Source organism: Paroedura picta, chromosome 18 (genome assembly GCF_049243985.1).
Source record: "Paroedura picta isolate Pp20150507F chromosome 18, Ppicta_v3.0, whole genome shotgun sequence".
Lineage (NCBI taxonomy): Eukaryota > Metazoa > Chordata > Lepidosauria > Squamata > Gekkonidae > Paroedura > Paroedura picta.
Genome location: NC_135386.1, coordinates 17,646,492 through 17,668,900, shown reverse-complemented (window position 1 = coordinate 17,668,900; position 22,409 = coordinate 17,646,492). Strand labels below are relative to the sequence as shown.

Here is a 22,409-nt window from a genome sequence, read left to right as displayed (position 1 = left end):
CGGTGGTGGTGAAGATGTTCTGGCGATAGGGTGTTATATGGCTTTGGCAGGGAAGGTCTTTCGCAAGGCTGGAATCCCAGATTCTGACCGGGGGAATGTAGCTGTGCTTAGCACCAGAACAGGGGATAGTCACCTGGGGGGCAAACCCTAGGAGGAAAGGCTGAGGGACTTGGGAAGAGGAGGTGGAGAGGGGACACGATGGCTCTCTTGAAGCATTTGAAAGGTGGTCCCTTGGAGGAAGGCAGGGAGGGGTTCCTGGCGGCCGCAGAGGAGAGGACCCACGGTAATGGTTTTAAGCCAGGGGTAGTCAAACTGCAGCCCTCCAGATGTCCATGGACTACAATTCCCAGGAGCCCCTGCCAGCATTCGCTGGCAGGGGCTTCTGGGAATTGTAGTCCATGGACATCTGGAGGGCCGCAGTTTGACTACCCCTGTTTTAAGCTATGTGTATAATGGTACCAGCTAGATATCAGGAAGAAAAATTCACAGAGTATGTCAACAGAAGAATAGGCTCCCTGAGGAGGTGGGGAGCTCCCCCTCACTGGTGGTCTTCAAGCAGCCTGGATGGCCCCTTCCCACTCTAGGATTCTACTCCCTCCCCATTATGTAATTTTAAGTAATTGATTACTGTTGTGAGCTGCTCTGAGCCCTCTAGGGAAGAGTGACATACAAGTGGGAAAATAAATAAAAAAAATAGATTACTGACTCTCTGGATCAAATCTGCAGCTGGCTGAATCTGAAATGGTCTGGATTTTTGTGTGTGTGTCCACGCCTACAGAACCCAGCCAATGGCTTGATCGGGCTTGCCCACGGGCAAACGTCTCAGTGATCAAATATCTTCCTCCACCCGGGTACTCTGGGAACAAGCTGTGTAGATTTGCAAAACTCCACTTACTGTTTTCCAGCAAATTGTCTGCTAAAGGTTTATGCTGCCCTCCAGGTGGAAGGAATACATCAGTGAGATCTTTCGTTGGGTTTTGATGGGTTCATCACAGGCAGCTGCCCCAGATGTGAAGGGCCAGGATAACTCTCACAGCTCTCTAATAAAAGCCAGCCACAGGTGGTTTGCTTAGGGTCAGGCCCTTGATATTCTTCACTGTATGCTACTTTCCACGAAGATGGACTAGAGTGAGTCCGCATGTTGGTCTGAAGCAGCCGAACAGTAGAGAAAAAGCGGCATACAAGAACCAACTCTTCTTTTTCTTCTTCAACAGAGTTCGAGTCCAGGGGCACCTTGAAGACCAACCCGGCTTCATTCAAGGTAGAAGCTTTTGTGTGCACAAATACGAGATCTTCTACCTTGAGCTCTCCAAGGTGCCCCTGGACCCAGACTCAGCCCACTGTGTGTGTGTTTTTGTCCTGCTGTTGGTGATCAATTAAAGATGCCGCCTTCTCCTGCCTCCCTTTGCCTCGCGCTGATTCCCATATTCTCCTCCTCATCCTTCCTTTTGGTTTCCCATTCACCGTCAGGAAGGGCCAACCCCGAAGGGCCAGTTGAACACGGCGCCGTCCCTGCGGAGAGTAGCCGAAACCACACCACCAACAGTGAGTGGGTCTGGAAGGAGATCTCTAGTTGTGCTGCACCCCCACCCCCATCACTTTGAGAGTGTGAGAGCTTTGGGGGAGGGGTTGGGGGGGGGAGAGAGGAGTCCCTTTGTCCAGGCTGCCTGGCTCTGCATGTTGTTCCGTTCTGAGCTTTCTCCCCTTGTCATGCATGTTCCTCCCAGTCGGAGGCTGGACTTGTGGGCATGCGCACTGTGTACGTGTTGTGTATGTGTGTCCCCCTGCACATACATGCATTTATGAAATGTGCCCCAAAATTCCTGTTGTGGAAATAATGGTACCTGATCTACCAAGAAGAGAAGGGGGCATGTGCCAAGAAGTAGACCAGGACATGGTTTCTTGCAAATGTTTCCAGCTTGCTTTGTGGTCAACCCCCCCTTCCCAGCCGGATTGGATCCAGAGTTTCAGTCGCAAAAATATTTGTGTGTCAAAATCCCTGGCCTCTTGCCAGTGGCTCTTCCAAGGAAGAATGGGTGCTGTGAGTCCACCCAGTTTTGGTGGGGGTGGGAAGTCCTGCCCAGTTGCGGCTGACTCACAGCGACCCCGTTCAGTTTCCAAGGCCAGAGACGGTCAGAGGTGGTTGGCTCTTGCCTGCCTCTGGGTCGTAACCCTGAGCTTTGCTGGTGGTCTCCCATCTCAGTCCTCACCAGGGCTGACCCTGCTTGGCTTCCAAGATCAGAGGCGATCAGGCTAGCCTGGGCTACCCAAGGGGATATAGAGACTAAATGGAAGAGGTCTGGGCCAGTCAAAGGCTCCCTGTGTGCAAGTTCCCTTTGAGAGCAGAGTCAGCCTGAAGAACCCCTCTGACTACACAGCCCTGTGGTGACCTTGCCTTTACTTTCCCCGCTCCTCTGTTTGCGTTCTGCTCCCCACAAAAACAGTCTTAATTTACAAAAAGAGAGGACATGGGAAGCCAACTGAATTATGCATGCTTTGAATAATTTACTGCGTTCCTGATATTTGGGATTTATGCATTTTGGCACCGCGACCCTTTGCCTAAGCTAGGCCTTGGCTGACTACAAATCGCGGCGACCTTCATTCGCTCTGCGCTCGGATGGGAATCGCGGGGAGAAATATTGTTAAAAATCCTCGTTAGAAGGAAGGTATTTTAAAAAAAAAACCCAGCCTGGAAATAACGTGCTTGACATTTGATCATTGGCTGTTCCTAATGCTCTTTCCCTCATGAGGCAAAAGTGAATGACAGTGTGTTCCCAGACCTCTCGTATTTGGGGGAAATAAAAAAAATATATGTATAAAGGCTTCTGGCGTTGCCAAATAGCATGATCCGATTAGAATCGCATTGTTGCTGTTCCGCACTGCAGTCTTGGCGTGCGGCCAGCAGCTCCGCTGCACGAGGAGGGTGGGAAGGCCGGCCCTCCCTCCCCTGGGATTGCTTCTCGCCTGATGTCATGTAGAGAGCCATATGGCCACACCCTTCGGGCTCTGGATTTATTCACCCTGCCCTTCATCACGTGGCTGTGTGTCTGAAGGGACAGGTTTACCTGTGGGAGCTTCCGGCTTTCCACAGGGCCTGCAAAACGGAGCTCTTCCACCAGGTCTATGGTTGAGGCCAGCGTGGCAAAGCAGAGCGGACAGGCTCCCCCCCCTTCCCAGAGCTCCTATGTCTTTTTGGGGAGGTTAGAAGGGTTGTGTCCACTATGGCTTTTATTGTTGGAGTCTGTTGTGTACATCGACACGGCCGGTTTGGTTTCTAATGGGGTTTTAATATCAGTAACCCACCACGAGTCAGATATGAGAGTGGTGGGCAATAAGTCCAATAATAATAATAATAATAATAATAATAATAATAATAATAATAATAATAATAATAAAGCCCCAGCTGTCCCCACTCCCTAAAAACTCTTGGCATGCTCTAGGGCGCTGCATTGGAGCACCTGCTGCATGGTCTTTCCCTCTTACCTGAGCATACCTGTGTACCTGGATTGTACAGTGACACACTATGGGCCTTTCACAAAGCCTTCTGTCCAAAACGAGCCAGCTGTGGGAGATATCTTTGTTGTCCATGGTTGTGTACGTTTTGCTCTTCCACAACGGCAAAATCTGTGTGCAGGATTTGTCACTTGGTGCAGAGCCCAGCCTCTTGAGAACTTCTCTATATGGGGAGGATCTGCGGATGACAGCGGCCATAATACCCCCACAGCCAAACAGAAGAAACCCCAATCCCGCAAATTAAATTTGGGGTTATTTGGCTGGTTCACGTCCCGGCCAAACTGCTCTGAACGAAACCCAGCAGAAGGCCTCCACACCTGCCTTTCTGCGTGTTCTTAATTCCAGCAAATAACTCGGTGAACTAATAATTCCCACTGATGCTGCCAGCACCACTTACAGAAAAGACGAAGGCCCTCCATCTCTCGCCCTGCCGATCATGTGCTTCCTTGCCAATAATATAAATTCACTTTTATAAAGAGCAAGAGAAGTTTAAAACAAAAGTGGAAAGAGGGGGGGGAAGGGGGGGCGGCATTAGCCGGCACATAAAAGGATGTGAATTTTTAGTATGGAAGTAGCTATAAATGGCCTAGGTTTATGGACTTTTCACATTGTAAAAAGCCATCTGCTATAAGCATAGCCAGGCTTAATTGGAATGCGCCGTTCTATTAGCGGGTACACAGGGAGGTGTCAGGGAGGATCACAAATCACCACGCTGTATATCTCCCCCCAGTCCTGCGCCTTGGAACGAGGAGGCAAAGAAAGCCCTCTTTAGAAAGGCCCTCTTCAGACAAAGAGCCGTTCTTTGGAACAGAAGGAAGCCTCCGCTTGACGGCTCCATGTAGGAGGCCACAGGTCAATTGGATTTCTTTGTCAAGGAAGTCCCTGTCGCTTCCTGTCTCCAGCTATGGTTTGCTTTGTCTGCAAAGCTTCTCCATGGCCAGTTCTCGTCTCCCCCTCTTTTCCCGATTGTAAGGGCAGCTTGATGCTCTCCAGCAGGCAGCGACAGCTCTACCCAAAGACTGTAGGACACACAAGGCTGCTTTCTACTCAGTCAGGCGCTTGGTCCAGCAAAGTCAGTATTGTCAGCTCAGACTGGCAGCTGCTCTCCAGGGTCTCAGGCGGAGGACTTCCACATCACCCACTATCTGGTCCTTTTAACTGAACATAATGCCAGAGATCCAACCGGGGACCTTCTGCTCTCCCACTGAGCCACAGCCCCTCCCCAAGATCTGTCTAATCTATTCAGACGTGCAGTGGCCCTCCATGGTCTCCATGGTCTTTCCCAACACCTCCTGCCTGATCCTTCAACTGGGGACCTCCTACCTGCCAAGCAGATACTCTACCACTGAGCCGTGAATCTCCCCTACAGGAAACTGCCTTATAGTGAGTATTGTCTGAGAAAGGTCTTTCCCATCACCTCCTGCCTGATCCAGCTTGGCGTAGTGGTTAGTAAAATGTTGAGTTCAAGGTCATACCCTGCTTTGCCCCAAAAGCCATTGGCTATAGAGCTCAGCAAGAAGCCCCAAATATCGAGTGACTTCCCCGCCAGCCTCACATTACCCTTTCATGTTCCCAGCCTGACAACTGCTTGTGTGTGGGTTTCCCTGTCTTTTGGGAGCTCAGCGTATCCATGTTCGTACGCTCCTTTTCTGTTGTGTGCCGCAATTAATTCATCAAGAGGTGAATGCAAATTGTTACAACGATACTAATTGCTGCGGTCTTCAACCGCGTACTCAGTGGGGAATTCTACCATTTAGAAGAAGAAGAAGAGTTGGTTTTATATCCTGCTTTTCACTGCCCAAAGGCGTCTCAAAGCAGCTTCCAATCACCTTCCCTTTCCTCTCTCCACAGCAGACACCCTGTGAGGGAGGTGGGGCTGAGAGAGCTCCGGCAGGACTGCTCTGTGAGAACAGCTCTGACAGGACTGTGACTTGCCCACAGTTACCCGGCCGGCTGCATCTGGAAGAGCCGGCTTGCCAGACGAGAGGCCAAGCTGGCTCTCTGCCATTAGCCTCTCCCATTTTGGCCTGGCACCAGCAGGATTCTTTGCTTGTCGCCGGAGATGGCCAGGGAATCGTTCTGCAGGAGCATTCCTGTAATCAGGGCGACTTTTGAGACCCTTTGTCTCTCCTCGTGCTTTGTTTCCTTGTTCGCCCCGCTGTTGGTAGAGCCTTCCGAAATAAAATTTAATTTTGCCATATTTATGGCATGATCAATCTCCCTATTAAAAAGTAATCGTTCCCTCCGACCGACCTTGTCGAACGAGGCCGGGGACGGCTGGCGATTCTTACAGCTCCCCTCTGTGCTGGTGGATGACGGTCTATGGATGGAAATAGCCTTGCGTGGAAATGAGTCTGTGACTGGGGGGCACGTCGGGGGATTCGGCTGCGCTTTATTTTCTCCCCTTCTGTCGGGGGGGGGGGCTCTGTGCCGGGGAGAATTGCTGACAGCCAGGGCACGGTCTCGTTTGAAGGATGCGATACCGGCGTGGGTGGCGAACGGGCCATTTCTGCCGAATTCTCTTGTCCCGAGGTTGGGATTGTCATTGTCTTTCTTCCTCGCCCAGCCTGGAGGTCTCGAATCCCCATCATGGCTTCTTCAAGCCCTATTGGCTGATCAGTTTTTTGGAAAGCTCATTAGCTGGGGCCGGCGAGCGCGTTTTCTCATTCCTGTGGCGCCTCATTCTTCATCCAGGGGAGAGATAACGGATGGCGTAAAGCATCCAAGCCTTTATTCTAGCTAAATGAGGGAGATTGCTTTTGCTTTCCCCCTAAGGTGTAGCAATTAAGAATTTATATGGCTATTCATTCTGGATAATAATGAACAGAAACTGTTTTAAACTGTTTTCTGCACTCTTGCCCTTTGATGCTCGGTGGAAATAAAGAAGACAGAGAGGGTGCTCTCAAAGAGTACATGCTGCTGGGGGCGGAAACCCGGAGCGGCCGTGTGCTCAGCGGAGTAGCCGCGGTGATGATCGCAATGCCAGGTTTGGGGTCGGGGTTGCTTCTCTGCCACGGGCCTTTGGGCCAACTCAGGCAATGGTTGCCTATGCAGAGCTGCTGAATTTGCCAAAGGTAACCCCATGGGATGTATAACGGAGAGGAAGGAGAAGAAGAGGAAGGAGGAAGAAGGAGGAGGAGGAAGAAGAAGAGTTGGCTCTTATATACCACTTTTCTCTACCCGAAGGAGTCTCAAAGCGGCTTACAGTCACCTTCCCTTCCTCTCCCCACAACAGACACCCTGTGAGGTGGGTGAGGCTGAGAGATCCCTGATATTCCTGCTCGGTCAGAACAGTTTTATCCGTTCCATGGCGAGCCCAAGGTCACCCAGCTGGCTGCACGTGGGGGGGTGCAGAATCAAACCCAGCTCGCCAGATTAGAAATCTGCACTCCTAACCACTACACCAAACTGGCTCTCAAGAGGCTGCTAGAAGGGGCTGTGGCTCAGTGGCAGAGAAGGTCCCAGGTTCGATCCCCGGCAGCAACTCCAGTAGGCGATACGGAAGACCACCAGAGACCCTGGAGAGCCACTTGCCGGCCTGACTGGACAGTCCTAGGGCTGTTCGCATGAAGGGGCCTTGTTTTGTCAAGGTTGGTACCGGCTAGGTGTGTAGTTATCCATGCCAAATCACAATCCCAGCTAGAATTCGAGTCCAGTAAGCACCTTGGAGTCCAGATTTGGGGAGTATCTGACAAACGGAATCTTGACTCTCCAGAGCTCAGGCCCCGAAACTCTTGTTGGTCTCTAAAATGCTACAGGGCTCAAACCCAGCTTCTGTCTCCATTAGTGAGGGCGTAGATTCCTTGCTTTCTCCCCTTTCACACTGTAGCCCCAAATGCCTGATAAAATGCGGTTCCTGGTTCCCAGTGGGGATCGTGGTGGAGATCTCCAGCTGGGGAGAGGAAGCAATTGGCCAAAATCACTGCCTTCTGCAGCCCGTGGAAACCTTAACCACGGAGTAACAGGCGGATCTTTCCACTCGGCTTCCTAGAAAGAAACATTTTGGTCCCTCTCGTAGCGGGGGACGGGGGAGGCACAGGCTGACGCTTTCCCCAAACTGTGCTCAAGAGGGAATGGGCCGCTTTGAATTTCACTTGAGACCGAAATGTCATTGGTAGAAATTCGGCTGCCGACTGGCGTTTGGGGGGGGGGGGTTTGGAGACAGTGTGTTCATGTCACGAGCCATTTAATAAGTAAGCGCCGGTAATACCTTCTCAAAGGTGTTATTTTTAATAAGCGGGATATTGTTTGTGCAGGTACCGTCCCCATAAACTCCCGTCTCCGCCTTGCTTTCTAAAGTACATTTCGGAGTGGGTGATTAAAATGTAAATGGCCATTATATGAATGAAAGGTGTTATTCTGCAGCATTGTAATAAGGTGTTACAATTGTTATTACCAGTTTACCGTCATAACTTTTCATTGCCGGGCTTGTATCAGCTCCAATTAAAATCGCGTTTTACATAAACAGATGCAGTTTGCTATCAGTTCGCAGCCTGCATTTCACTGCCCAAAATTCTTGGGCTGCTGCTGGAAATATCTTTCATTTATTAACAATTGAATGCAACCCGTGTAAGGATTGTAATTTTTTTTTAAGAAAACTTATTTATTTCTTGCTGTTACAAAAACTCAACTCTTGGAGCAGGGAGGTTTTCACAAAAAGGTAACCAAGGCGGCGGCTGAGGGGGGGGGGGCTCATACAATCCAGGGTCTGCTGTCTTCTGTCAACTTGACCGTTGCAAGATTTTACTTATTAAATATCGCAGAGGGCTCCTGTCTGTCGGTACAAACATGATTCGAGTTAGCAAAAGTGTGATTATGTTTAATAAGTGTTCAGAAATTAAAATTGGCACCTAACAGCTGTCTGCATAATTGTATTTGCTGTGCTCCAACTGGTTCCATTTAAGTGTGGTTGACAAGCTAATAATTTGTATAATGGGGCTCATGGGATTGTGGGAAATTCTGTCCATTTCTAGATAGGGACAAAGATTACCCAAGTGAACATTAAGCGGGGGGTGGGGGGTGGAGAGAAATTTTCATTTCTTGGCACGGTTTCCAGGTAAGCTTGTGTGGAGTAGTGGTTAGGATATCTGAGTAGGATCCCGGCTCAGGTTCAAATCCCCATTTTGGGGTGGTGTTGACCACCTGCTCTCAAACTCCCAACATTGGCCACAGGGACAGAAAGATTTAGAAATCGATGGACCACATCGAGAAGCTGCTTTGGAACGTGACAGCCCAACATAATATTTCTTGCATTCCTCGCTAGGGAAGGTAGACATAGCCCATGGGAGGAAACCACAGAATTTCTCTTGATAGGGGAAACAAAAACACCCACAAAGGTATCTCAAAAGACTTTTCCACATTTGATTTTCAGCTTTCCTTGGCTTCCCAAGTTCCTGCTAGGTATGGGGGAAAATAAAGGAGAAAATGGCAGGACAATGGCCAGCACCCCACTGCTCTGACATCACTTCCTATGCAACAGGAAATGGTGTTCAGTGGATTGCTGGGAATGCTGCACCATTTGGGCAAAACTCTATGTTTAAAGCAAAATGTTCTGCCTGAATGCTAGAGCATCCCTAGTGACATGCTGATGCCTTTTCTGGGCATACAGGAAGTGACATCATCACATTTCTGGCGAGAGCCGCTGTCTTGGTGGCTGTTCCAGTCTTGCGTTGGCAAGTCTCCCTATCCCAGCTTGCACACCCATTTTGACGCCCCTCCTCATCCTGGTTTCAAAGCAGTTTGCCCTACAACTGCTCATAGCCCTTTTGGGCATGTGGAGTTTGACCCACAGCTCTTCGTGCCCTGGTCCCAATCTCTTTTTCAACCCTCGTTTTAAAAAATTGGACCTGATAGTTCTCCCCCGCCTGTTTTCCGCCGTCCCTGACTTTTGCTTCTTCTTCATAGAAGAACACAGAAGATCTCACTAATTTGTGTGTTAACGAGGTCGACAGATTCCATTTGGAAGGCGCTGGAGCCTCAGATAATACTTTGCTTTTATCTGCTAAGGTCAGAAGTGCCCGTCCGTCGCATCGGGTGCCGGCAACGCGACCCCTGCCCAAGCGCATGTCAGTCCCGCCTGTGTTTCCTTCTCCGCCAGGCAGGAAATCAATGGTGTCAGAAGCGCAGGGATCTCTCCGCAGTGCCCAATCGATGAGCTCTGATTAAACCAGTTGGGTCTGTTGGGTAAATTTGCTGCTTCATAATTAGAATTATTAATTAAAAATAGGAAATCAATTGACACAAATTAAGCCACAAAGAAATCTGGCTTTATTGCTGGGACGACATCGTCTCGGAGGCCCCAGCGATTGTGACAATCTTGGACACATCTGTCATCAGGTGTCCTTCGAAGCAGAAAAGGTGGTGAATCCCCGACTGCAAGCGTTTTAACGCGCGGCTTGGACAGCTCGGCACAGAAACGACAGAGCAACAGATGGGCAGATTCACACCCAAACCTTTCTCAGTCTATATATGTGTGTGTGTGTGTGTGTGTGTGTGTGTCCTTGCAAAAATTCACTGCTTGGTCAACACATCCCTGGGGTCTCCACATGTTGTCAACGTGTCTGAAAAATTTAAAGTACAAAAAGGAGGGTAGTAAACTGGAATTGACTGGCAGGGCAATCCTGAACAGCGTTAGGAGTAATTCTGTTTAGTACGGCATTTGGGAAATCTGTCCACCGAAGCTTTCGTTGATTGATTCAGTTCTACGGACTCCACATGGGTTTTTCAAGGCAAAAGAAAACCAGAAGAGGTCTACTATTGCGCTGGTAGTCCTTGGTGGTCTCCCATCAAATTACCAACCAGGGCTAGTGCTGCTTAGCTTCCTCGTACCCACATCATCAGGCTGGCCTGGGCCAGCTGGGTCAGGGCCTGTTTATGGCAGGTGAAGGCAAACTTGAGCCTGTGGGGGCTGCCAAGTAAAGAGCACCCTCATTTGTTTAGAAGCTATTTTGATGCTGGTGTGTTACTGTAGAAGGGGTTGTGGGTTTTCTTTCCAAGCTTTTGTTTATCTTAAAAGTCTTACACTTCCTTCTTCAGAAAGATACCCGCACTGGCAATATGCAAGTATATTTACATATAATCAGTTAATGCTTGCTGCTGTGGGCTTCCACAAGGCATGCCTGGTTATTTAAAGGGGGTCTTGCAGCATTTGGCAGACAGCAGCTATGGGGGCAAGTTGAAAAGGAGGGGGGAAGAACCAGATCTGGAGGGGGGAGTACCCAGCCTCTCACCACTTTACCCCGGGCATTTGTTTTACACAGAAAATTGACCTTGACTTTTGTAACATTTTGAAGAGTTCTCCCCTTCTGATTCATCCAGATGTGGAATTATAAATGGCATACTTTCAGGGCCGCACGTGGGAGATGAATGGTCATGAGCTTTTATTGAGAATGCGAGAGGCAAGATTTAAAGGATCAAGCGCCCGACTATTCCACCGAGAGGTGCTTTATGGCTCCCTTTCTATATTAAGACATTACGGCTGTTCTTAATGCCACTGTGTGCTTTCCAGGCCTCGGCTCCGGAGCCTGTTATGGAATGGATGTCATTCGGCATTTTTCTTCCCCTGTGAGCTGCTCCTCCCCCTCCCCCACCAGGGCCCCGGGCTTCAGCATAGTTTGCAGGGTGCATTTCTTTGGGACCCTTGTACTTCGCCCTTCTGCCAGAAAGCTAGTTTCTCCAGGGCGGCTAACAGCGTAATAGAAAGAGGGCCACTATGAAATCCAAACATCCATTCCAAACCTGTAAACAATAGCAGAGTAGACCCACAACAGCCGAATAAAGAGAATAACAGAATAATGCGTATCTATTTCTTTTTAAAGATAAAGTTTGCTTTTAGGGGGGGAAGAAGAAATTGTGCAGGCACTGTGAGGAGAAGGGAATGAGGTACCAGGTTCCCTCCCGCCATACTTTCATGGGAGAGAAACCGGACACCCTTGCTGCCCTCTCCCACTGCTCCAAGGAGTGCTATTAATAATTATAATATATTTTATAAACCGCCTTTCCTATGCCGAGGGCAGGTAACAACAATTAATAAACAGTATAATCTTTAAAACAATAAAATTATTTTGATTATATATCCCCCAACTAATTCAGGTTTTGATTTGGGGAGGGGGAAGGTTTCCAATCCTTAAAACAATCCAATGTATGCATGTCTAGTTGCACACCGGTGATTTGACACTCTGGGGCATATTGTGTAGAAGGAGAAGAAGAGCTGGAGTTTTGTACCCTGCTTTTCACTCCCTGGGGGAGGCTCTACAGTTGCCCACCTTTCCTCTCCCCACGACAGACACCCAGTGAGGTAGGTGGGGCTGAGAGAGCTCTGGAAGCACCGTGACTAGCCTAAGGTCACCCAGCTGGCTGCATGTGGAGGAGGAGGAGTGGGGAATCGAACCTGGTGCTCCAGATTAGAGAATGAAAATGATCCAATCCAGAGAGGCAGGAATGCCAATTGGGAAGGAACCACACGCAAAACCCTTTATTTGGATAGGCTGAATGGCTAGATCTTAGGCTTATGGCGCTGTGCCATCTCTTCTGATCTCAGTGGCAACTGAGGACACCGGAGGCCAAAGGGAAGCTGCTTGGGCACATGGGAACACAACTGCAGAGCGCGTGAACATTAATCTGCAAAGCCCCAGCAGCGCGTGAGATTTTTATCCTGAGCCAGTACAAATATCATCCAATGTGCCAGATCAGTTGGAGCAGGCGAAGGCACTGGCACGGCAGCATTTGGGGTTAGGAGAAAACTGCAAATAGATTATTATTGTTATTATTGTTATTATTAAATAAAAAATATTAAATTTCTATATTGCCCTCCCAATATTGCTCAAGTTGATGCAAAGCACATCAGAATTTCAAAATGCTGTCCCCCCCCCAAAAAAAACAAATCATGTGCTGACCTCCAAATACTTTCACCTGGTTCCAAGCATGCGGTGACTGCAGATCTCCGTGAATGTTTAGGAAAACCCGAGAGGCCATTTCTGCTGTTGCTTTGCTGGGAATGGCTCGGCCATCGCCGGATTCCCTGGCACGGCCACAGGGCTCATGGCACATTTAAAGGTTTGTGAAACTGAAGTCTCCTATCTGAGCAAGGCCCAACTCCAAGGGGGTCCCTGCCCACCATTTGCCACCCGTGGCACATCTTTGCCCGCACAATGATGAATTCCTCCTAAGTGCCAGGCTTCTGGCTTCCAAACTTGGCAGGCACAGAGGCCTTGATGGCTTTGGGGGGGGGGGAGAAACCCATGTTTGCATTTATTCACCCACGCGAGGATTATGTTCTGTGCATAAACAGGCCCTGATTGTTTCTTGGCAACTGGAGGGAAGAACTGCTTTGCAGCAGAATTCCCAGAATACTCTTCATTTCTGAGAGAGGAATACGTGGGAGAATGCCAGCCTCCACTGGGCAGCATCACCCAGTGGCCTCGATTCTTTGCTCAGGTGTGAGAGAGCACACAGGGATGAGCAGTCCGAATCCAGAGGCCCAGAGGCCCTGGCTGGATCCATTGCTGAAGTTTTGAATGGCTGCTCTCCAAAGTCCATGCACAGAGGGAAATCCCTTGGAATGAAGGCCTTTTAAAGGGGAAAACCCAGAGCGGATCTTCTTGCAGTGGATTCTTGAGTCTTTTGTCAGATACAACCGGTCTGCCACTTCCCCAACTCTATGATTCTATGATTCTGTTCTGCAGCAGCTGGCAAGTTACTGTGTGCTCATAAGCTCCTTGTGGGACACCCCTGCTCTCGATGGGGGCAGCGGCAGAAAAGAAAACTGATGGGGAAACAGGAGGGGCAAACTGTGTTGGGTGGGCAGGATTCTTCCTACGTATTAAGCTTCCAGGGGGGATGTAGTGGTTGATTTAGGAGACCCAGGTCTTAAGATCATGGAGGATCTAGGCACTGGTGTGGGTCATCCAGAGGAACTGGTTGGCCCCTGTGTGAAACAGGAGGCTGGACTAGATGGGCCCCTGGTCCGATCCAGCAGCATGGGAATTCAAACCTGGGTCTCCACGATCTGATACGCTAACCAGTACACTCCTCTGCCTCCTTTCGCAGAGCGGTCGTTCCCTTTGGAAGGATCTTGATTTTTTTTTTATGTTTTGGACAGTTTGAGAAATTGTTTTTACATTGGAATCAACTGTTATCTGCCATTGCCATCTTGCATCTCATTTCTTTTGCTTGGGATCTTGCGTAAAGGCTGTTGAAGATGGCATTCTAACCCAATGGGGTTTTGTAAAGGAATTCCCACACTGCTTTTATAGTCCCCTCAGATTTTAAGTTAGAGATGTGGGAAACAAAAAGTGATTCAGGAAAAGAGGAAATGGGGAGGGGGATAATCTGAGTACGACTGATAGCTCTCTTGAGTGTATTGAAGTGTGCCCCCCACCCCCACCCCTCCAGTCAATGCAGGTCGCAAGGTGGGCAAGGAGATTATCTCTCCTACTGGATCTAATTCTGAACCATCTGGAAATGACAGGATAAGGCATTACTGCCTTTGGCTGATGGGTAAACCAAAGATCTATCATTCTTGACACAGTCAGATCTCTGGAAATTGGATTCTAAAGCAGGCGACATTGGCCAGTAAGACTCCTTGGCATCTCTTCCCGTTTTTTTTTTGGGGGGGTGGTGGTGGATGTAATTCAGATGTTCCTGGAATCCCGACCATTTCCCTGACAGCGTACCTCTCCCCTTTTAAACTATTCGAGAAGAATAGAACAAGTCAATTATCTGATAATTAAGTACCTTCAAAGCAATTCAGCAAATGAGCAGAGGCAGCTACGCAGAGGTAGAACTTACTGGGGATGGGAGACGGGGGGGGGAGATTTCAGGGGCCTGCATATGTCAAGGAAGGAAGATGAGGCCCCTGTGCGAGTCCTGGCGATGGCTGCTGGGGCTGATTAAAAGGGCCTGTTTTCATTTCTGTCTAAAACGATGATTGAAATACCCAACCATCTTCCAGCTCTGAACAGGATCGGCTGTGGCCGCTTAAAAAAAAAATTAAAAGGCATCTTCTGCAACACTGAGAGACAGAAATATAAGAAGGATACAGAAGAGAAAAGGGGTTACGTATAAAAAATCATATTATCCAACAGTGACTATTTGTTGCAGAATATATGCCCGAAGGAGTCTCAAAGCGGCTTACAGTCGCCTTCCCTTTCCTCTCCCCACAACAGACACCCTGTGAGGTGGGTGAGGCTGAGAGAGCCCTGATATTACTGAGGAAGAAGAAGAGTTGGTTCTTAGATACCGCTTTTCTCTACCCAAAGGAGTCTCAGGCTTACAATCCCCTTCCCTTTCCTCTCCCCACCACAGACACCCTGTGAGGTGGGTGAGACTGAGAGAGCCCTGATATTACTGAGGAAGAAGAAGAGTTGGATCTTCTATGCCACTTTTCTCTACCTGAAGGAGGCTCAAAGCAGCTTACAGTTGCCTTCCCTTTCCTCTCCCCACAACAGACACCCTGGCATAATCTGAGAATGTGGGGAAAGTAGAAGAGGATTCTTACTTGCATAGCCTGTGACTGTCTCCTGAGATTCCCCCCGACACACACACATGCCCACTAAAAGTAGCACCGTTCCCTCCTTTGTACATATATATAATATGTCTAAAAGGAGGAATTCCAGTACTAATGGCTTGTTGGCTGAGTAAGGGAACGGTGCATTTAAAGTATCCTGAATTCTTTTGCAAAGCGTTAAAAGGACATCAGAAGATTTAAATGCACTTAGAAGAAAAGGAAACAGCGTGAAGCCCCATGTACATATCAAGAAATGGCCTTTGAAGTTTTTGATATATGAAAGGAAGCCCCATTTCAAAGTCCAAATAGACCCGCCAATTCTCTTGTCTTCTCTTCTAAAATCTTGAGTGATCATAAGCGTTTCATATTTCCAAAAGACAGGGGGGGGGGGTGATTTAACCACAGCACCCAGGAAGTAAAAACGTAGACCTGTCTGGGAGCTGTGACTTGTCCTCGGCCAGAATTGTGGTTTCCTAACCCTAGCAAACGAACAGCAGCAGCCCAGATTTCAGATATGCAACACCGTAGATGAAAAAAGGGAAGGCAGACGCCACGCCGCCACGCCCTTGGTGGTGTGAGTTTGCCTGCTGTGTTTGCAAAATAAATTGCTAACTGGCTGTGTTAACCTTGAATTAAGAGCCTCTTTTGTGGTGCGCTGTGTATCTTTTTGGAGAATACGGTGCTTTGTATATTTGCCGTATAATTGTGGCTGTATAGCTGGAACTGAGCGGTCGGTCTGGCCCAGAGGCCATTGGCTTTCAAAAGGCAGCCTCATTTGAGCTTTTGGGAAAGACACGGGTTGTGTGGTTGGGAGAGATATTAACTAGTGGGCACAACAAAGGTTTTGCACCGCCACGGTCCCAGCATCAGTCCCTAATGGCTTTCATTAGTGTGGGTTTGGGAGGAATTGCGCTCTCTGAAGCTTTACTGTCCCTTGGAAGTTTAATGGGGATTCTTCTTCGACAGTCGCTGTGAGCATAGGTAGGATTTGGGTGCATTTGCTTTGCTTTTATTCAAAGCTTCCAGACTTCCAAGTCCAGGTTTCTGTTCTCGCCCCTTCAAAGATGAGGCTGAGCATCTTCTTTCTCTGTTCCCTTTCAGTGGCTGTGAGAGTAGCATGTTAGAGCGTTCTCTCTGAGGGGCTTCTCTCACCGTTATGGGACCCCCACCCCTTTTCAGTTTCTGGTGTGTGTATTTAGAAACACAGAGCTGTAAGGGATCCCCAAGGGTCATCTAGATCAACCCTTTGCACAATGCTACCTCCCCCCCACTCTCCCAGTGGCCCCTGCTCTGTGCCCAAATAAAAGCAAAAAACTGGTGGTGTCCTGGTTAAGACTGCTGCTCTTAACCAGGACACCACCCTGGCTCTTCGGTTTGTTCCGTCAAGAATGCAAGGGCTTCTTAGTAGTGGGGTTTTTAGAAAAATGAACACACGGCTAATGTCTGCCTGTCTTTCTGTCTGTCTGTCTATCTGTCTGTGTGGTGTGTCTTATGTGTTTATTTAAGACATTTATTAGCAACCTTTCTTCCTTATGGTGCTCAAGTTGGCTTATGATGATGAAAATAGTTTCATCAGGTAGCCGTGTGGGTCCTCAGCAGAACAGTTAAAATTGAGTCTTAGAGAGTTTCTACCCAAGAGTTTCTGGGCAGAAGCTTTGGAGAGTCAGACACAATTGAGTAGAAATGTCGATCTGAGTCCTTTAATTCTACCAGGGTAGCCAACCCATTGTCATCCGCTTGATTAGAACACAAGGGAATCCTCAGGGGTCGAAATTAGCTTCTGTAGCTAGATAAAAATCCTGGGTGCCCATACAGCCCTGGGGCTGGGGTGGGCGCCCATTGCTCTGAACTAGTGAGTTAACTCGAGTTCAACAACCCTCCTGTTGTCATTCCCCTTTGAAATGTTTTTGTTCTGAACTTGTGAATTAACTCAGGTTCGGCAATCTCCCATTGTCATTTCTCTTTGAAGCTCCTTTGAGGACTGCTCCTCTTAGGTCAGCAAAGGAATGACCTGGAAAATTAAAATATTCTCCCGCTGGTTTTTGAGCGTTCCGGTTTTCAGATTTCATAACGTTCTTTCTCCCTTTAGGAAATTTGTACGCTGCCTCTCCAGAGACCTGTGCAAGGCAGATTACAAAATAAAAACAACACTCCCAAACTGAACAGGTCCTTCAGAAGGAGTCAATAAATAAACACAAGCCAGGGGCATGAAAGCAGAATAAAAGAAGTCTAAAATGATGTTTCTAAAACAGTCCTCAGTCTAGAATTAGGTTGTAAAAGAGCTAAAAAAGTTGGAACCTGTTAGCTAAAAGCCTGGAGCGTAAAGGAAAGTCAGGTAGACTCCAAGCAAGCCTCAGGAATGGGAGAGGAATGGGAAGGCAACTGTAAGCCGCTTTGAGCCTCCTTCAGGTAGGGAAAAGCGGCATATAAGAACCAACTCTTCTTCTTCAATGGGGAGGGAATCCAAAAGGCCATAACAGACACCCTGTGAGGCAGTTGGGGCTGAGTGAGCTCTGTGAGAACTGTGACTAGCGCAAGGTCACCCAGCTGGCTCCGTGTGAAGGAGAAGTGGGGAATCCACTCCAGCTCTCCAGGCGAGAGGCGCTGTGGACTGGGCATGGGCTCCACCGCGCTGGCAGTCACAGGAGATAATCCCCGCTGCTTTGGCGTTGGCTTCCTCCCTTCGTAGAGCCGGCTTTTCTCAGCAGACAGCTCCTTCTCTGTGTCTCCGGAGCGCCAGGCCTCTTGAGAGCTTCCCAATTTGGATTCCCTATGCCAAACCTGCCAGGGAGACTGTTCGCACTTAGCCGCTTCTTTTCAAGCCGCAGAGGTTGAGATTCTTGGATCGAGACAAATTAACACGTCGCCCGTTGGCACCTTCCGTCCAGGAGATTAACTGGTGGGGCTCTTGATGTTTATTGTAACCGGACGAAGCTGATTAATGCCGTTGGCAGGAAGCCACGGCCAAGTAGAATGAGCGAGATCTTCCTCGCTCTCGTTTTTTTGATGCCTCCCTCCTTGGAACTTGTTCCTAACGCTCCTCTCTCCTCTGCTTCTCCTGCCAGCCGTACTGAAATCAGCCAAGCTGAGCGAGGGGCTGCTGCCAGGTTGATCTTACGGCACAGTTACAAGCTAGCATCCGCTCCTGGTTTGATCTAACGTACGAGGCGACAGCAGATATTTCTCTGAGCAGCATGCAAGAGGAGGGCCTGTCAATCTTTGGGTGCTTTTCAGATTTTGAAAGGACTGGGCTTTGAGCAAGCAAGGGTCAAATCGTGCTGAAAAGGAATACACGCTTAGGGTTGCCAGTCCCTAGTCGGTAGCTGGAGGTCTCCCAGAATTACTGGTAAAAAAAGCTCACCTCTCCAAGAGAAAATTGCTATTTTGGATGGTGGCGTTTGAAATGGAGGCCTCACTTCCCGAAGGACGTGGACAAAATGGAGAGGGTGCAGAGGAGAGGGACGAGGCTGATTCAGGACCTGGGGACAAAGCCCCAGGAGGAAAGACTTGGGAAGGTTCAGCCTGGAGAAGAGGCAGTTGAGAGGGGACAGGGTGGCTGTCTTGAAGTATCTGGAAGGTTGTCCCTTGGAAGAGGGCAGCAGAGGAGAGGACCTAAATTACATGTAGAATGGTACCAGCTAGATATCAGGAAAAAAATTCACAGTCTGAGTAATTCGGAAGTGTAATGGGCTGCCTCAGGAGGTGGTGAGCTCCCCCTCACTGGCAGTCATCAAGCAGCGGCTGGACAGGGGGTGGGACTAGGTGGCCTCTGTGGCTCCTTCCCACCCTAGGATTCTCTGATTTTGTGATCTGATTATGAAGCTTTATTTCCATACAAGATCAGCGCTGAAGAATAGGCAAATAATAAAGCACAGCAATGCAACAAGCATGGAACAATGAACAGTGATTAAGAGGAGGGGAATCAAAAAACCCTCCCCAACCGGCAGACAAAGTTCCTGGGGCTCAGCCAGCCACGTGCATATCTCATGTGCCTCGAGTCAAAATTTGGCAACTTTGTGGGGTATCTCCCAAGAGGAGCCTGCAGGGAGGAGAGAGAGACATAAAACTGTTCAGATATCCCCGGTACAGTTGACAGAACTGGAGCAGTACACTGATGCTGAACATCACCGTGGAATGAGCAATGCAGCAGGGCCTGTTCAATAGACGCTGTTTTCCCTGCATGAGTTGGATTAAGCCAGGTGTGGCTGGAGATCTCCCAGAATTACAGGTAAAAAAAGATCAGTTCCCCTGGAGAAAACAGCTCTTTTGGAAGTTAGAGTCTATGGCATTATAGCCCTCTGGACTTGAGGAAGGCAGGGCTGCAAAGTCCACCCCCAAAATCCCAGGAACTTTACAAGGTAGAGCTGTCAACCCTAATCTGTATTAAAGGTGAAATTTAGGAAAGGCTTGTTACTCTACAGCAGAGGTGACCAAACTGCGGCTCTCCAGATGTCCATGGACTACAATTGCCATGAGCCCCTGTCGGTGGCAGGGGCTCATGGTAATTGTAGTCCATGGTCATCTGGAGAGCTGCAGTTTGGCTGCCCCTGCTCGACAGAAAAGAATGATGTTGGTTTCAGTCACTGGGCAGATTCTCAAACCTTGATTTCTTTTCCAGCTGCTGGTGTTTTTAAAAATACTTTTCATACGTCTCCCTACCTACCACCTTTCTGTTATCTTCTCGCCTTGGGTCCAACTCGCTTCCGTCCTTATCCACCTTCCGGACACGATTACGGTTTTATTTACATACTAAAAAATTGAGAAATGTTCTAGAATAATGGATAGTTCTGGTAGAATTCCGCCTCCTCTCTCTTTTGCTTATACTGAGGAAACTCCGGCTTGTCTGGCATACCTTGTGGTGTAAAAGGAGAACAGAGTCTGGACCGAGAAAGCCTGCCTTGCATCTCTTTACCTTGGATGGGATATTCATGAGCTTCCCCTGATACCTCATGTAAAGCACATAGATTCTGCCACGTGCAGCGGCGAGAGGCAGAAACCTGAAGGACAACGAAGCTGGTTCCCTTAAGGAGGCAACGATTCAGCTTTTTCCTAGAAAGTGTCCCTTCCTTATTGACATTTTCTCCCGAGCAGGATCCAGGCTTGGTGGTGGCTTTAAGTCGCTCGGTGGTGTTAAGTCCTCAGTCAGTCAGAGGAGTACCATCATTCAATTTCGGCGAAAAGCCCAGTATTACTCTTGAGTTGCCTTTTAAAAAGATATTCTAAGGCTCAAGTTTGCAAGGAAGCAACATTCCCCTTAATGCACATATGGTGGTTTTTCGAGCTAGAGTCCAGAACAGGGGTAGTCAAACTGCAGCCCTCCAGATGTCCATGGACTACAATTCCCAGGAGCCCCTGCCAGCATTCGGTGGCAGGGGCTCCTGGGAATTGTAGTCCATGGGCATCTGGAGGGCCGCAGTTTGACTACCCCTGGTCCATACGGAGACCTGGTCCTGCACAGTGGGGATTTCTAGTCCACAAAACTGGGAGGCGGCCTCTCTGCTTTCTCCAGAGCCAGCATCCCTTCCCTTCCACCGGAAAAAGAGATAAATCTGTCTCTGTTTATTGTGCAATAAAAGCAGCTTGCGATGAAGTGGCTTAAGAGTGCCAGGACTTGTGCTCATGGCAGCAGCTGTCGTGATAAATCTAGAGGACACTGCGCTAACACACCCCCTGCCCCTCAGTCCAGAGAACCCGCTCCCGACTCACCCAGGGGCTCTGCGGGAGGTCATCGAACCCTAGACTTGGAAGGGGCCTCCAGGGTCATCTAGTCCAGCCCCCTGCAGAAGGCAGGAAATTCACAACTGCCTGCCCACCCACAGCGACCTCAATTCCACGTCCAGATGATGCCCCCACAAAAAAAACACCCCAGAATCCCTGGCCTGTCTAATTTTGGATATCTCTGTTCTTCTTTGAATAGCAGTGTGTTGTTGTTGTTGTTGTTGTTGTTGTTGTTGTTGTTGGGGCTTTGACAGGGAGGCCACCTTAATTCAGCATAATTAATGGTTCATCGGCCATTTAGAGAGGGCCTGGCTTGAGTGGTTGTGTGGTGCCTGCCCCCCTCCCTCCCCTGGCCCACATGCCCATCCATGCCCATCACCCACAAAACCCGCAGCATCTGTGTGGTGGGAAGTGTTACAGACAACTTACGGTGACCCCAGAAGGTTTTCGAGATCGGTCTAGCCTGGGCTCTCCAGGTCAACATTTCCACCCTTCGAAGCTAATGCAGAAACATTATGCCATTCTTCAAATCCTGGTCAGTTATCAGCCTTGAAAAGTCCACACGCCTGCACAGATGCTTCAGCCCTCACCTCTCGAAATGTGGGCGTTCTACATTTCCATGGCCTGAAAAGGGGTGCTAACGGATACCGTTTTGCTAACCCCGGTTATGGCTGGTTTTTTGCAGGTTGCGACAGCGACCACTGGGGACCCCACTGCAGCAACCGTTGCCAGTGCCAGAACGAGGCCCTCTGCAACCCCATCACTGGGGCCTGCGTTTGCGCGACGGGCTACAAGGGATGGCGCTGCGAGGACTTGTGCGACCCGGGAACTTACGGGAAAGGCTGCCAGCTGAAGTGCCAGTGCCACAACGGGGCAACCTGCGATCACAAGACTGGAGAGTGCTACTGTGCCCCCGGGTACACAGGCGTCTTGTAAGTTGAGTGACTAACAGATTGCATTGGTTTGATGGGCATCCCATAAGCTGAGTGACTAACCGATTTGCCCATCTTGTAAGCTGAATGACTAACATTTCATTGTTCTGATGCTTATCATGTAAGTTGAGTGACCAACAAATTTCATGCTCTTGACAATCTTCTTGTAAGTTGCGTGACCAACAGATTTCAGGCTTTTGGCATGTTTCTTGTAAGTTGCGTGACTAACAGATTTCATCCTCTTGATATGCTTCTTATAAGTTGCATGACCAACAGCTTGATACGCTTCTTGTAAGTTGCATGATTAACAGTTTTCATCCTCTTCATATGCTTCTTGTAAGTTGTGTGACTAACAGATTTCTTCCTCTTTACATGCTCCTTGTAAGTTGAGTGACTAACAGGCTCTTGACACACTTGGACTAACAGAGACACAATGGACTAACAGAGTCCATTGGCCTCGTTTAATGTTAGTCTTCCTTTTAATGCCACACCTTGTTTGAAATACAGTTCGTTGCTTTTTGTAGGACCTACTTGGATGAGCTTGTGCCCTCTGAGCCAAACAAGCCCCCTCCAGTCCCCGGGGGTAGCCTGTCAGGCGTTTGGGAGATTTTCAGCCCTCTGTATTCAGCCATCAGGGCTGGATCCTGGTGACAGACCTGCCCTCAGGGCCTTGGATATCCTTGGTGGTAGAAAATGCAGTCAAGCCCAAGTCAGGAGAAGACAACCCAGCCGGGGCTTTC

General features: G+C 49.0%; 1 protein-coding gene across 8 annotated transcripts in view; it reads left to right on the top strand.

The window, feature by feature from the left end:
* MEGF11 (multiple EGF like domains 11) overlaps window positions 1-22,409 on the top strand; it is a 274,750-nt gene that overhangs the window by 160,708 nt on the left and 91,633 nt on the right. For all 8 annotated transcript variants that reach the window (XM_077317624.1, XM_077317627.1, XM_077317626.1 and 5 more), the window contains exon 7: window positions 21,423-21,669. In XM_077317624.1, the coding sequence (XP_077173739.1) occupies window positions 21,423-21,669 (247 nt within the window). The remainder of the gene's footprint in view (window positions 1-21,422; window positions 21,670-22,409) is intronic.